The sequence below is a fragment of the Sinocyclocheilus rhinocerous genome, unplaced genomic scaffold (assembly GCF_001515625.1).
Source record: "Sinocyclocheilus rhinocerous isolate Xijiao unplaced genomic scaffold, SAMN03320098_v1.1 scaffold168, whole genome shotgun sequence".
Lineage (NCBI taxonomy): Eukaryota > Metazoa > Chordata > Actinopteri > Cypriniformes > Cyprinidae > Sinocyclocheilus > Sinocyclocheilus rhinocerous.
This window is the reverse complement of record NW_015635532.1, coordinates 596,013-609,552: the sequence shown is the minus strand read 5'-3', so window position 1 is coordinate 609,552 and position 13,540 is coordinate 596,013. Positions and strand designations below refer to the sequence as shown.

At 40.4% G+C, this 13,540-nt stretch overlaps 1 protein-coding gene across 1 annotated transcript in view; it reads right to left on the bottom strand.

The window, feature by feature from the left end:
- The window catches only part of fgf18a (fibroblast growth factor 18a), a 23,675-nt gene extending 12,180 nt beyond the window's left edge, over positions 1 to 11,495 (bottom strand). Inside the window, exon 1 of the mRNA XM_016561555.1 lies at positions 11,081 to 11,495. Within this exon, the coding sequence (XP_016417041.1) occupies positions 11,081 to 11,112 (32 nt within the window). The 5' untranslated portion in view covers positions 11,113 to 11,495. The remainder of the gene's footprint in view (positions 1 to 11,080) is intronic.
- Between the last annotated feature and the right edge of the window lie 2,045 nt (positions 11,496 to 13,540).

Below are 13,540 nucleotides of genomic sequence, written 5' to 3'. Positions count from 1 at the left end.
TGTGTCCTCTTTTGGAAGACCAAACAAAGTAGTTTCACTTTCACAACGAAACATACAGTGTCTCCACAACATGGCGGCAGCGAGAATAAAAGTTACGCATTCTTTCTTTGCGTGAACATTTGGGCGGCATTATGCAAATCTTCCCACATAGTGACGTAGACATGTGGGGGTGTTAGAATGAGCTGTTTTAGGTAGGCGTGGTTGACTCTTTTATAAAAATATCTCTTTGGATTTGAGACTTTAGTCTTTGAAACTTTACAGATCTTCTTTATGCACCAAGAACTTGTAACACTCCAAAGAGAAAGGAAAAATTGAAATTGCATCATATGACCCCTTTAACTCTATAAACCTACTGTTTCATATTTGATATTCAAATTTCTAAGCCCTCTAAATGATCAATGAGATCAAAACATTGCAGTTGCACACAATCTACTACAGGGGTTCTCAACCATGGCCTGCAAGGTCCACTTTCATGCAGAGTTTAGCTCCAACCTTAATCAAACACACCTGAACAAGCTTATCAAGGTCTTCAGGATTGCTACAAAGTTACAGACAGGTGAGTTTGATCAAGTTTGGAGCTAAACTCTGTTGGAAAGTGGATCTCGAGTTGAGAACCTCTGATCTATTAAATATCTTCTGTCGTCTGATTGATAGTTTATACCTTTTATTAAATAAAAGTTATTTAGTATAATTGTACAAATGCCCACCTTCAGCTCGAACTTCACGTGTCTTTTTGCTGTGAAATCTTGACTGATTTTTACAAAGTATTGTTAGTTCAAGATGAACACTTACTGAACTGAAGCAGCTTAGCTTTACATGATCTTTTTTTTTTTTAAGTCAGTGAGTATCAAATATGATCATCAGGCTTTTGAGGAACGTTTATTTGTTAATCTCTCAGTCATTACATTTGCATTTACATTTAGTCATTTAGCAGACGCTTTTAGCCAAAGCAACTTACAAATGAGGACAATAGAAACAATAACAATCATCATTGTATTGCATTGCATTATATTTTTTTGATCAAACTGAGCATTTAAATATCATCTTACTAAAGCATATTATTGGAGATATAGTGACGACTGATATTTATATAATTTTATGTAGGTGTTTGCTATATTGTTATAAAGATATCATTGATTTACATTACAATCAGAATTTCATACATCTGAACCAAATTGCATATTTTTTGCTCAGTTTGAGCCTCTGAATAAAACAGAGCTGTTTTTTCCCTCCATTTTCTCACTATATCAGACTGTATGAGCCATAAATGCCTGATGGATCAAATAGGATGCTAAATAAAAAAACACATGAATTGTATTTAAGGTCCAAAAAATATTACATTTAAAAACAAAATAGATTTTTTTTTTTTTTCACTGTTATTTTGTATGTCAGGCTTTACAGGGTTAATGAGAATCGTTATAAAGATATCATTGATTTACATTACAATCAGAATTTCATACATCTGAACCAAATTGCATATTTTTTGCTCAGTTTGAGCCTCTGAATAAAACAGAGCTGTTTTTTCCCTCCATTTTCTCACTATATCAGACTGTATGAGCCATAAATGCCTGATGGATCAAATAGGATGCTAAATAAAAAACACATGAATTGTATTTAAGGTCCAAAAAATATTACATTTAAAAACAAAATAGATATTTTTTTTTTTTCACTGTTATTTTGTATGTCAGGCTTTACAGGGTTAATGAGAATCTCCATTGTGATTTTTTGTTCTTTTAGGTAGAGACTTTAAAACAAAACACATGCAGCTCAGTGGACTGACACTCAGCTAAACTTCGATGCATTTGGCTGGTTAACAGCTGCTCAGCAGAAGAGGTAGAACTTCAGGTTTCTATATTTTCCTATATATGTGTTTGCCAACAGATGCAGCATGAAGTTCTGATGGCACGTGTGTGATTTTTAGGATGCATTCCTGTATTCTTCTGTTTAATGGGCAGAGATGTGTTTGCCCGAGCAGAACTTGCTGTCATGATAGGTTTTCAGGGTGTTGCTATGAGGTTATCACTTAAAGTAACAGCACACCCTCCTCAACAAAAATGAATGTCTGTTGCACAGTGGTGTGGAATGAGTAACTAAAACTAAAACTTTAGTTGTACTAAATAGCCATGGTTTTATGATTTAAATTAGTTTAAAAAAAGACAGAAAAATTGACATCTGTTGTATTTCTCCTTCATTTTTTCTTTATTTCTTTATTTCTCTCTCTAGTGGCTCATGCACACATTTCTCCATCTTTCCTTTTCTGTTTCCGTTTCGCACTCTTGGCAAATGTTTCACGGAAACAGTGTATCAGATCTCTCTCTCTTTCTGGGTGGTGTGGGTGTGGTCAGTGTGATGACACTCATTGAGAAGGCGAGAGTGGGTGTGAAAAGAGCGGAACACATCACTTCCTCCTTATCGTCTCGCCAGTGACCCCTTGACCTCCCCATGACTGAATGTCTGAGATCATGAGTGTGTGGGTGTGTGGCCAAGCTTGCTATACTAGTGAGGCCAAAATGCTTTTTGACACTAGTCAGAAATGTCCTCGCTAATAGTTGACTTTTAAGCAAACTACTGGTATGTTTATAAATTGGCTGTAAACTCTTAAAAATAAAGTTTCCAAAAGGGAGTTTTCATAGCAGTACAATCAAAGAACAATTTTTGGTTCCCAAAGTGCCTAGTGAACAATTCTTAAAAGAACCAATTTGATTCTTAATGTGAAGAACATTATAATGCTTTAATGTCAAGAACCTTTTTTTTTACACTATAAAGAACCTGCAATGGAAAGATTCCATAGATGTTAAGGGTTCTTCATTGAACCATTGATGCCAATAAAGAACTTGTATTTTTAAGAATGTAAGTAAATTATAAGTAAGCCATTGGCCTGTGTTTGGCACAGGTTACCTGTTTGTCCAGTCAATGGAAGACCAATGGAGTGTCTGAAAACATTACATTTTCATTAATATGTTTGTGATTCAGTTTGGTGATGCATAAATGACACGCTTCATCTTTTACCGCATTAGTGTTGTGTGTGTGCTTGTTCGAAGACACCCAGAAAGGAAGTCTTATGATTTCAGAAGCAAGACTATTCCAGTGACTCTGACACGATCTGTTGCAGAAATGCCCTTTGACACCTGATGTAACAGCGAATCACTGAGCTCATTCTGCGAGATTCCCAGTCAATGAGGTTTCCTTCGGTTGACATTAGGATGGGTGAGAATTGCGGCTCTCTTCGACATTAATATTCCGCCAATCGTGATAAGACGGTAGTTTTTGATTTATTCTGGATGATTCAGCTGCGGCCCATCGCTTGTTTACATCCCAAAAATTCACCTCGCAAATGAAATCACCGACGGGTCAGTGGAGACGCCGCAAACAGAGGAAAACACGCCAGAGGGGGAAAAAAAGACAGGAATGGAGGAGATATGAAAGGAAATGAGAGAGTGTTTCTCATCTTGTCGTTTTTAATCCCTTGCTCTTTCTCTCCCTTCCTTTCTCTTGTTTCCCTGTCTGGAAATAGAGAATGAACGACTCCCCCACACTGCCTCAGCTATGAAGATATGAGAGAGAGAGAGAGAAGGAAGCATCTAACCAGCTGACAGCTGCAACCAAACACACACACACACATACACACTCTCTTCATCATGCCCGTCAACACACACTTAACATACACATTCACTCACAACGCCTCACGTTCAATCATACTGCATCACAAAACCACACAATTAAAGGAATGCTCCAGGTACAATACAAGCTAGTGGACAGGATTATTAGTTAACTAAAACTAAAACCATAAACAAATTTTTGTTACTGGAAATAAAACAAATGTTAACAGAAATAAAATATAATATAAAAAAACTGATATAAAATCGATATATCTCCATTTTATTTACTTTAACGTAATGTACTAAATAAAATTAAAATAAAACTGAAATTAAAAAAAAATGTATAAAACTATATAGACATTTAAAAAATAATAAAAATGACAAAACACTACAAAATTACTAAATTTAACTAAAATGAAAATGAAAAATACAAAATTAAAACTAATTCAAAATATATTAAAACAAATTATAAAATAATGCTAAAATAACACTGCTAATGGAATACTGTTCACCCAAAACTTTTTAATTTACTCACCCTAATGTATGTCAGTTTTTTGCAGACTAAACTATAAACCAAAATTAACCACAATTTCAGTTTTATTTTTAATTCAGTGCATTGCTCACGCAAAGCATCGTCTGGTTTCAGAAGACTTGGGATGTTGTGCACGAGTCATATGGACTACTGTTATGGTAATTTAAAAAAAATGTTTTTTATTTATTGATGTATTTATTTATTTATTTATTTTCTTGTCCATTCCCAATCACTTTCATGAAAAGCAACATCTTCGTTTTTTTTTTTTTTTTTTTTAATATCTCTTTTTGTGTTTCATGGTTTTGGATGAAATAAGGGTCAGTAAATAACTGAATATTCATTTTGGGCTGAAGCTGTTGGTGTACCTTCTGTGGCTACATTAATAACTCAAATTAATTAACAAATGAATAATTATTAACAAATTATACAACTACTATAAATATAACCAACTTTACCTGGATACATACAGTAAAAATGTAAACTATTATTGCACAGCTCTATACATAAAGCCGTGTATATATTGTATTCAGCTTCATTCGCATAAAAACAGTAGAGTCGTGTAAAGCGATAAATGTCACAGTGACATTTCATTCACTAAATGTGTTGTACGCATCAGCTGCACACTCCCTGCATTAAACAACACACCACAGGAACACACACCCTATAATAGCTGCACAGTGTACAAAAACCACATGTTCACCACTGCTGTACACTTAACTACCCAAACATGATTTACAGTCATAGTCTGTCTGATGATCATATACTTCTCTGCATTCTGATAAACTACCACAAAAGAACAAACCCCTTGGAGGAAAAGTGTAAGATAAATGCGCCAATCTTTAGAGATTTCTATGTGTAAATAACATCTGTTATGATGGACTAACCTCTGAGTACTGCTGTAGTTCTAGTAAGAAGAATATTTTGCTAATGTTCCCATTAAGTTATGAAAATGTTATTTATGACTGTTTAAAATGTCTTGTTTTTTAAATGTTTTTAAAACTTTTTTGGGTTATGCGAATGTTAAGGGACTATTCCATTTAATCATTTTGCAAACATAATGGGAATGTTAAAAATGTTCTATGAATGTTCTGAAACAAGTAATAAAGTTTTTTTTTTAAATGTTCCATGAATGATGCATACATAATGTTTTTGTGCTAACATTTTGAGAACATGAACAAACGTTCTGTTAACATTACTGGTTTGTTCAAAACTTTGAGAGAACCATCCTAGAATGTTCTGAGAACGTTCCCTGTCATCCGGGTTCATGCTGTCGCTATCTATGGCAGGCTCAGTTGCTGAACAGCGCAGAATAGTTGGTGGGTTGCTCAGAAAATTGGCTTTGATATGTAAATGTCATAACAATGACAAGTCGTTTTTGCAGCTTAGTTTCCATTGTGAATGTTAGAGTGTGTCTCATAGTACAGCAACTCTTATTTCGAAGGACAAGAAAAATAATGTTAATGATTGCCATTTTTTAATCAGTAATAATGATATGTCTATTTTAACCTTTGATCTCTCAGGGACTGAATCAAGCATGGCTTTAAAACTTTTGAAAACAACCTGCTAGAAGTCCTGCAGTACTCGATTTGAACTGTGCCATCCTTGTATTTTGCATATGGGTTTTGTGAGCCAATCACCTGAGCCGTTCATGCCATGTGACTAATGAGTGTGGCGCTGCAAAATGACAACACTGATTGGCTGATGACCACAAGATGCGCATATGGGCTGCGTCTGAAATCGTATGCTCTCTGAGCGGGTACTTCTTTTGAATAAGCAATTACTTTGCGACTGTTAAAAAAGTATGTTCTATTTGGTATGAATATGTGTAGTAATGTCATTTGGACGTACTACATTCGTCATGTTGTCATTGTCATGTGACCTGCCAGCATTAGTTACATTGCTTTACTGCTGTTCACAAATCCTCTCCCATGGCCTCATGAGGTAGGCATTTGGACGTACTACATTCGTCATGTTGTCATTGTCATGTGACCTGCCAGCATTAGTTACATTGCTTTACTGCTGTTCCTCTCCCATGGCCTCATGAGGTAGCAATGTGTCCATCAGATGTGCACTTCAGAATCTCAGCAGAAAAATACTTTTGCCTACTGTTTTATGAATACTGTGAATTCGGACATACTACTTTTCCCCCCTACTATATAGTAGGGAAGTGTCCGATTTTGGATACAGTCTTAATCCCAAACCCTGAGCTGTGATTAATAGGTTATTTCATGAAAATTATAGGATATGACATTACATTTATGCCATTAAAGTTATTTATATAATTTCCCTGCAGCTCCAGAGTGATTAGGGGGAAAAAGTGAACTACTTTGGATGGTTTTCACAACCAGATGGTATAGTTACAGGATCATACAAACTAGCAAAACCCCTTGATGCTGAATTATCTATAAGCAATTCCAACCAATCAGTTTCTTGGAGATGATCTGCCATCCTGTTCTATCATTTCCTGGCATTCATGCAGCACATAAAACAAATCATGAAACGCCGGTGTCACCGCACTCTCAAAACCTTTTCCTCCATTACTAAACTCCTCCACATCAAGAGAAACAAGATGTAGGAAAATGTAAAATGGGCATCTTTCTCCATAACAGATCGAGGCCCTTTTCTTCACTCATACTGGCCCAATATGTTCACAAGCATGTGTGTTTGTCTGTGTTCTCTGTATCATGTTAACAATGTAAATGGAACAGAGACGCTGTGTATCCTGTTGCTAAACGGCATAGACTTCACCCGTCTGGCTGACACACACCTGTGCTTTGACCCTTTGTACCTGAGTCCCTGAACGGCCACACACCTCGCGTCATAACTGAGCAGATGTGCATGTGCTGACCAGGTTCTCATGTGTGTTTGTGTGTGTGTGCACCTGCTCACATAAACACCTGTGTGCAGTTTTTATTTGTTATTTTTTTAAATCCATGCATACCCGTTGTGCACTGATTTACGCCGTCTGCATTTCTGATGTGAATATGTATGAAGCTGTTTATACAAATGAAGATACAATACAGTTCATAAGTTTGGGGTCGGAAGATATTTTTTAATGTTTTTGAAACAAGTCTCTTATGGTCACCAAGGCTGTATATTTTTTTTGGGGATCAGAAATACAGCAATAATGTGAAATATCATTACCATTTAAAATAACTGTTTTCTATGTGAATGTATGTTAAAACGTAATTTACTGTCACTTTTGATTAATTTAATGCATCCTTGCTGAATAAAAGTATTAATTTCGTTCATCAAAATAAAAACTCTTACTGACCCCAAACTTTTGAATGGTATTGTATCTGAACATAAACATTTATCTATACAATGGCTAATAGGCATAAAAAAACGCTTCCAGTTTCTGTGCTTGTCAAGCAATTTATGTGGTCATTAATAAGGCCTTATGAATGTTATTGAGTATATTTAGTGCTTTATGAGCTTTGATGGCATATGTGTGTTTACTATATACACATGTTGTAAATTTGACTGATGTGCATTAGTGTGCATGCGTTTCTCTGAGGTCATGCATGCGCAGTGGCTCCGCACACACTGTATGCAGGCTGCAAATTTGCACGTGCAAACTGCAGATCTGTGCATGCTGGCTGCAGATCACGTTGGCTGCGGATCTGTGCACGTATGGTTGGTGTAGCTGCCAAACCCTGGCTGCGCAGGTGAGACTGGCTCTGGGTCCCGTAAGAACTCTCAGCTGTTAAAACAGTAGTGTTTCACTGAGAGAGAGAGCGAGTGAGGGGGAAAGAAAATGCAAAAAAAAAAAAAAACTACTTCAGCTGCAACCTCGGATTCTCCGTATCCCTCCCAAACCGCAACGAGCCTGCGGCCTGCCAGAGAGAGAGAGAAAGGTGGGGGAAAGGGGAAAGAGAGAAAGAAAGTAGCTGCGAGCTTTACTCTACTGAGCACTATTGTCAGCGGCCAAAACAAGCAGGGTGATGACATCATCAAACCTGAGACAGAACGATTCCTGAAGGCGTTCGTGTGTAGAGTTGAGCGCAGCGAGGTGGAGTCGTATCCCAAATCACCCCGCACACCCTTCAAGCACAATTTACACCGCTGGCCAAGTTTAAACAATATAGCAGCGCAGGGAAGGGAAGAGAAATGCAGTCAGGGCTGTAGGTGCTGCGAGTCGGGTCGACGCTCAAGATTAATGTTCTCTGAAAGATCTACAGGAACAGAAAGTCCCGTCTGTGTGCTGTTGCATGTTACATATGTCACAGTAAAAGCCTTGGTTTCTACAGCACTCATTCAAGGTCACTGTATCTGTCTTGATATGGGAATATATTTTCCTAGATCTTCACTCCTTCTGTTCAAGTTCACATGAATAATTTCAAACCTGTTTTGCATCTAGGGTTGACGCACCTATCAGTTAAAACCAGTAGGACTTCCTTGGTCACCAGATGCATCAGAAAAACCATGGTGGTTGAGCAGTTTGTGTTTTATCTCACAATTCTGACTTTTTTCTTAGAATTTTGAGATATAAAATCAACATTGTGAGACAAACTCAGAAAAACCCGCAATTCTGAGAAGTCATAATTGTGAGATATACACTCATAATTGACTGTCATAATTGACAGAAATTGCTAGTACATTTCACATTAATTACATTGTAAAACACAATCCAATAATCACTATTTACAACTTCAAATTTTAGGGCGTAACTTGATTTTAGGCATTAGAAGTTGATTGATTTGTAAATGGGGTCAATTCCATTTCTTCTTGTACAGGGGCGTGTCTACGTGGTGGCCAGGGGTGGCACCGGCCCCCCCCGAAATTTGGCTGGCCACCCCAGGTGCCCCCCCTACCAGATGTCTTGCGATAGGCTCGCGCGAGGACGAATCTCTCCAGGTCCCCCGGCCACCCTCTTTTGAGCCAGTGCCCCCGACTGGCCCCCCCATTTAAAATGCTCTAGACACGCCCCTGTTCTTGTAGAGCATGTGGTTTGTAAATTTCTGTTCTGATTGCATGAGTGCACTAAATCAAATCATATTCCATTGTCTACTGCTTATCGCTATGGCCTTGAGCAAGTGACTGAACCGCAGGTGCACCACTGAGAAAAGCTTTAAATGAAACATGTCTGATTAATGTCAACTATCTTCACCTCATCGCAAATAAATATCCTCTAGCACACCTGACACAAGAAAATAAGACTTCGAGACATCTGCGTCCACTGTCGTCTTCTGTTTCACCAGACCCTGAACCACTAATTTAGATTATTATCAAATAAAGTGAATCTGCCTGTAATGACACGAGCCTTGAGAACAAGTCAGCAAACTCGATCTTGTCTCGCTTGCACAATTCCCGGCTAATTCTGCACAACTGTCTGAGAATGTAGGGAGACTGTTCCTGCTGCTCAGACCCTGAAAGTACAAGGTCATTTAGGAAGTACTCAATAAGCAGGATGACTTAAAGTGCACCAGTTACAGGGACAATACCTCTGGAGATCATAATTTCTCACTGTATTACTCACTTAGACCCAAGTTGAGGCAATATTTTAAAACACTCTCCTAACCCACCCCCCCCCCCTTTTCTCTCTCTCTCTCTCTCTCACACACACACTTACACACACACACACACACACACACACACTTTTTACTTAGCTATCTAAATGATGACATACCATGGACATCTGTTGTTTTTATATAAACCTAAAGCAACTAACCAAACCCTACCCTTGAAAAACCAGCATGAGACGGTTCGCTGGTCTCCCAGCCTGACTAGCTGGAAACCTCTTCAAATCCAGCTAACAGATTAGCCTGATCATGTTTAGGCTGTTTTTATAAGTAGGTACCCAATTAAGGACTCGTTAGGACTCGTTTGTCTAATTCATGATGTCTTTTGTCTACTTAACTAACTTATTTGAGCTCAAAGTATAACTAAGTATAACCCACGCACACACTCGAACACAACATTCGTTCATGTGTGTGAGAGCTGGGAGACAGTTATTAATAGTGGGACATGAGGGTCAGTAGTTAGTCAGTGATTTGGACTTGCAGGTCATCCCTTTGGTCCCCTCCACCCATTGTAACACACACACATCGACTTTCTGCTCTAAATGCATTCATGTTTGCTTCTTGTTCAACCTCTCCCACCTCGTGAAGTATGTGCCATTGGAAGGAAAGTTGTTTTTCAGAGGAAGAGAGAGGAAAGGAGGGACGGAGAGGAGGAAAGAAGAGGCAGATAAGAACCATTATTAATCCACCTGACATTTTCTGTTTCACCAGACCCTGAACCACTAATTTAGATTATTATCAAATAAAGTGAATCTGCCTGTAATGACACGAGCCTTGAGAACAAGTCAGCAAACTCGATCTTGTCTCGCTTGCACAATTCCCGGCTAATTCTGCACAACTGTCTGAGAATGTTAAAGCTCCGTTTGATGTTTTTCTGTCTCTAAACTGCAGTTTCCTGTCGGAGAAGGTCACATGCGCTCCGCTCTATCCAGACAGCAGATAAGGTGCCAGCTCCATGCCTGCTGCAACAACCAACCTTGGGTGTTATTATTAGTAATTTGGTGGGACAGGACCAGACAGCCTCTCTGTCTGCCCGGGGGAGCGTCGGGATTCTGGGCAGAGTGGATTATCAGAGGCCCTTTGGTCCCATCCGCAGGTTGGGAAAGGAATGATAACCATCTCAAGATGACTGCCTTGTGTGCACAACAAAAAAGAAAGGAAAATACAGAGAGTGGCAGACACACCTTTGGAGTGGCCTGTTTTCATTGGACATGGCCTTACCTGAGCTGGGTGTGATTGACATCTGTGTCCATGGCAACCCAGAGGGGTGATGTCATGAGATCATTATATATGCAAGACTTGGAGTTTGTCACTTCAAGTGAAGCGTGTGGCACACAGACTGCTTTTGATGAATAATTTACGTATTACAACTTAGGCAACAATTCATTAAGAGTAATTCTGCATGAGCTCATTCACAAATGACTTACAAGACAGCCACCGTGGAGAGAAAGGCCCACATCGCTTCCTCCGCGTCCGTGTGGCTCCGTGCGCGATTGCGAAACGGCTCTCAGGGTCACAGCTTCACGTCTGTCCGGTTTGTTTAATCCGTTTGAATGCAGGGTCCGCGGATATTCCCGCTATCGCCGGTGGACTGCATCTTTTCACCGTCAACATGCGGCAAGGGGTCAGCGGGGTGTGAGCGGATGGTCGCGGTGCACGGTCGGTAACGGGCAGGAGGCGGGGCGAAGCTTAAACCTCCGGAGTCTGAGGAACAGGTGAAGCGAAGTTCAAACGCGACCCACACCTATGCGTCGTTTCCGCTCATAAAAACTTTTCGACAGCCAGCAAAAGGTTCGTGCCCAGTGTTTTCCAAGCAGTCCGAGCGTAACTTTTCCTGCCGAAAATGTCCTTCCACAGAAAAGGATTAAAACTCCGTAGAGTGCATGCGCACGCATGAGAGTTCGTGTGTCACTGCTGATCCGCTACGGGCGAAATGACGCGCCGCGGGAGGCAGAGCACCTGGACGGGGATAGAGCGATGAAGACGCGGCGGCGGCGAGCTGGACTCCGGGTACCGCGGAGCGTGCTCGGTCATGGCTGCTGCGCCGGGGAGACTGCGGCGCGGTCCAGGTCAGATGATGGGGGGAAAGTGAAAGCAGAAGGAAAGCGGCACACGCTCGCAGCTCCCTGCACCTGATTTCTCGGACTCAATTCTGGAGCTCCAGCACGACAGCAGCGAAGAGGCAGATAAGAACCATTATTAATCCACCTGACATGTAGAGGCCGTTTCCCTCCGGTCTTCCAACGTCCGTCACCTCCAACATCCAGTTTCCTATGGTGTTTGTTTCATGCTGTGCATCCACTAGAGGGCGTCTGTAGGATCTCTGCCCTTACTACAACATCAGGTATTCAAGTGATAACACTAAGCTGCGTTCTCAATAGCATACTATTCTTATTTCTGCATTATATAAAATTATTTTCCATGGTATTCATACTGGGCACAGTATGAAAATCTGACATAGTGTGCAGTATACAACTGAGCATCCCTTATATACCCTCATATCAAGAGAAGCAGATGTAATATCAGCTGCATTTTTCAGCATCTATATCTTGACTCAGTTAATCAGACTGCCAAAAACATTTCTACAAAGTTCTACACAGATTTAGATTAAAATTTGGATTATCATAAAATGTAATTGATATATATTTTTTATCATTATGCATATAATATTTCAAAATAATACAAATGTATAGAAGGAAAGCGGCACACGCTCGCAGCTCCCTGCACCTGATTTCTCGGACTCAATTCTGGAGCTCCAGCACGACAGCAGCCAAAACACGGGCCGATGACATCACCTCCAAAATGTTTGAAGGGGGAAAGAATGCAATCTGAGCTTTTTATTTATTTTTTAAAATGAAGAAAGTTTGCAGCTCCCCCCAGAACAGCGCAAAAGACTGCCCGAAGAAAGCGCTTCGATCTGTGAGGGAAAACGCGTCTTCTTTTTGCGCATTAAAGCAGGCGATCTGTGCACTGGAAGCAGCGTCCGCTTTCATTCACAAATTCACGTAAAACGTTGGATAGAAAACTAACAAAGCTGGAAAGCGTTTGCGCGGCTCTTCTCCCAGACCCCCCCCGCTCCCTCTCCTTTTGCTCTCTCTCTCTCTCTCTCACTCACTCACACACACACACACACACTTATTGGATCCAAACGAGATTACTCAGCCTCTGTGTGATGCCGCCCGAATACAGCGAAAACACTCGCCAATGTCACCATGCGCAACAAAGGAGCACGCGCCAGCGGTCCCACCGGGACGCATCGCGCTCCTGACTCAAGCCCAGGCCAGGTCCCACACTTTAAGAGGGTAAAAATCTGCCACTGGTTCAAACCCAAATCCCCCACCTCGCGTAAACCGGGACCAGCACAACGTCAGCCAGAGCGCTTTACGGTGCTTCCAGAAGTTTAATGCTTTTGATGCATTTTGAGTCTTCGATTCATGACTGTAAAAACTGTAAAACTCAAGAGGGCAGAGTGAAGAGAGACGGTTCGTTTGAAAGCGAGAGGGAGGTATGAAAGCTCACGGTCCGATCCAAAAGGAACATTTCTCAGCACCGCGACAGAACCGCAGACGGTCAGCCAAGCCAACACTCACCCACCCTCTCCGAACCCCCTCCACTTCTCTCTCTCTCTCTCTCTCTCACACACACACTTACACACACACACACACACACACACACACTTTTTACTTAGCTATCTAAATGATGACATACCATGGACATCTGTTGTTTTTATATAAACCTAAAGCAACTAACCAAACCCTACCCTTGAAAAACCAGCATGAGACGGTTCGCTGGTCTCCCAGCCTGACTAGCTGGAAACCTCTTCAAATCCAGCTAACAGATTAGCCTGATCATGTTTAGGCTGTTTTTATAAGTAGGTACCCAATTAA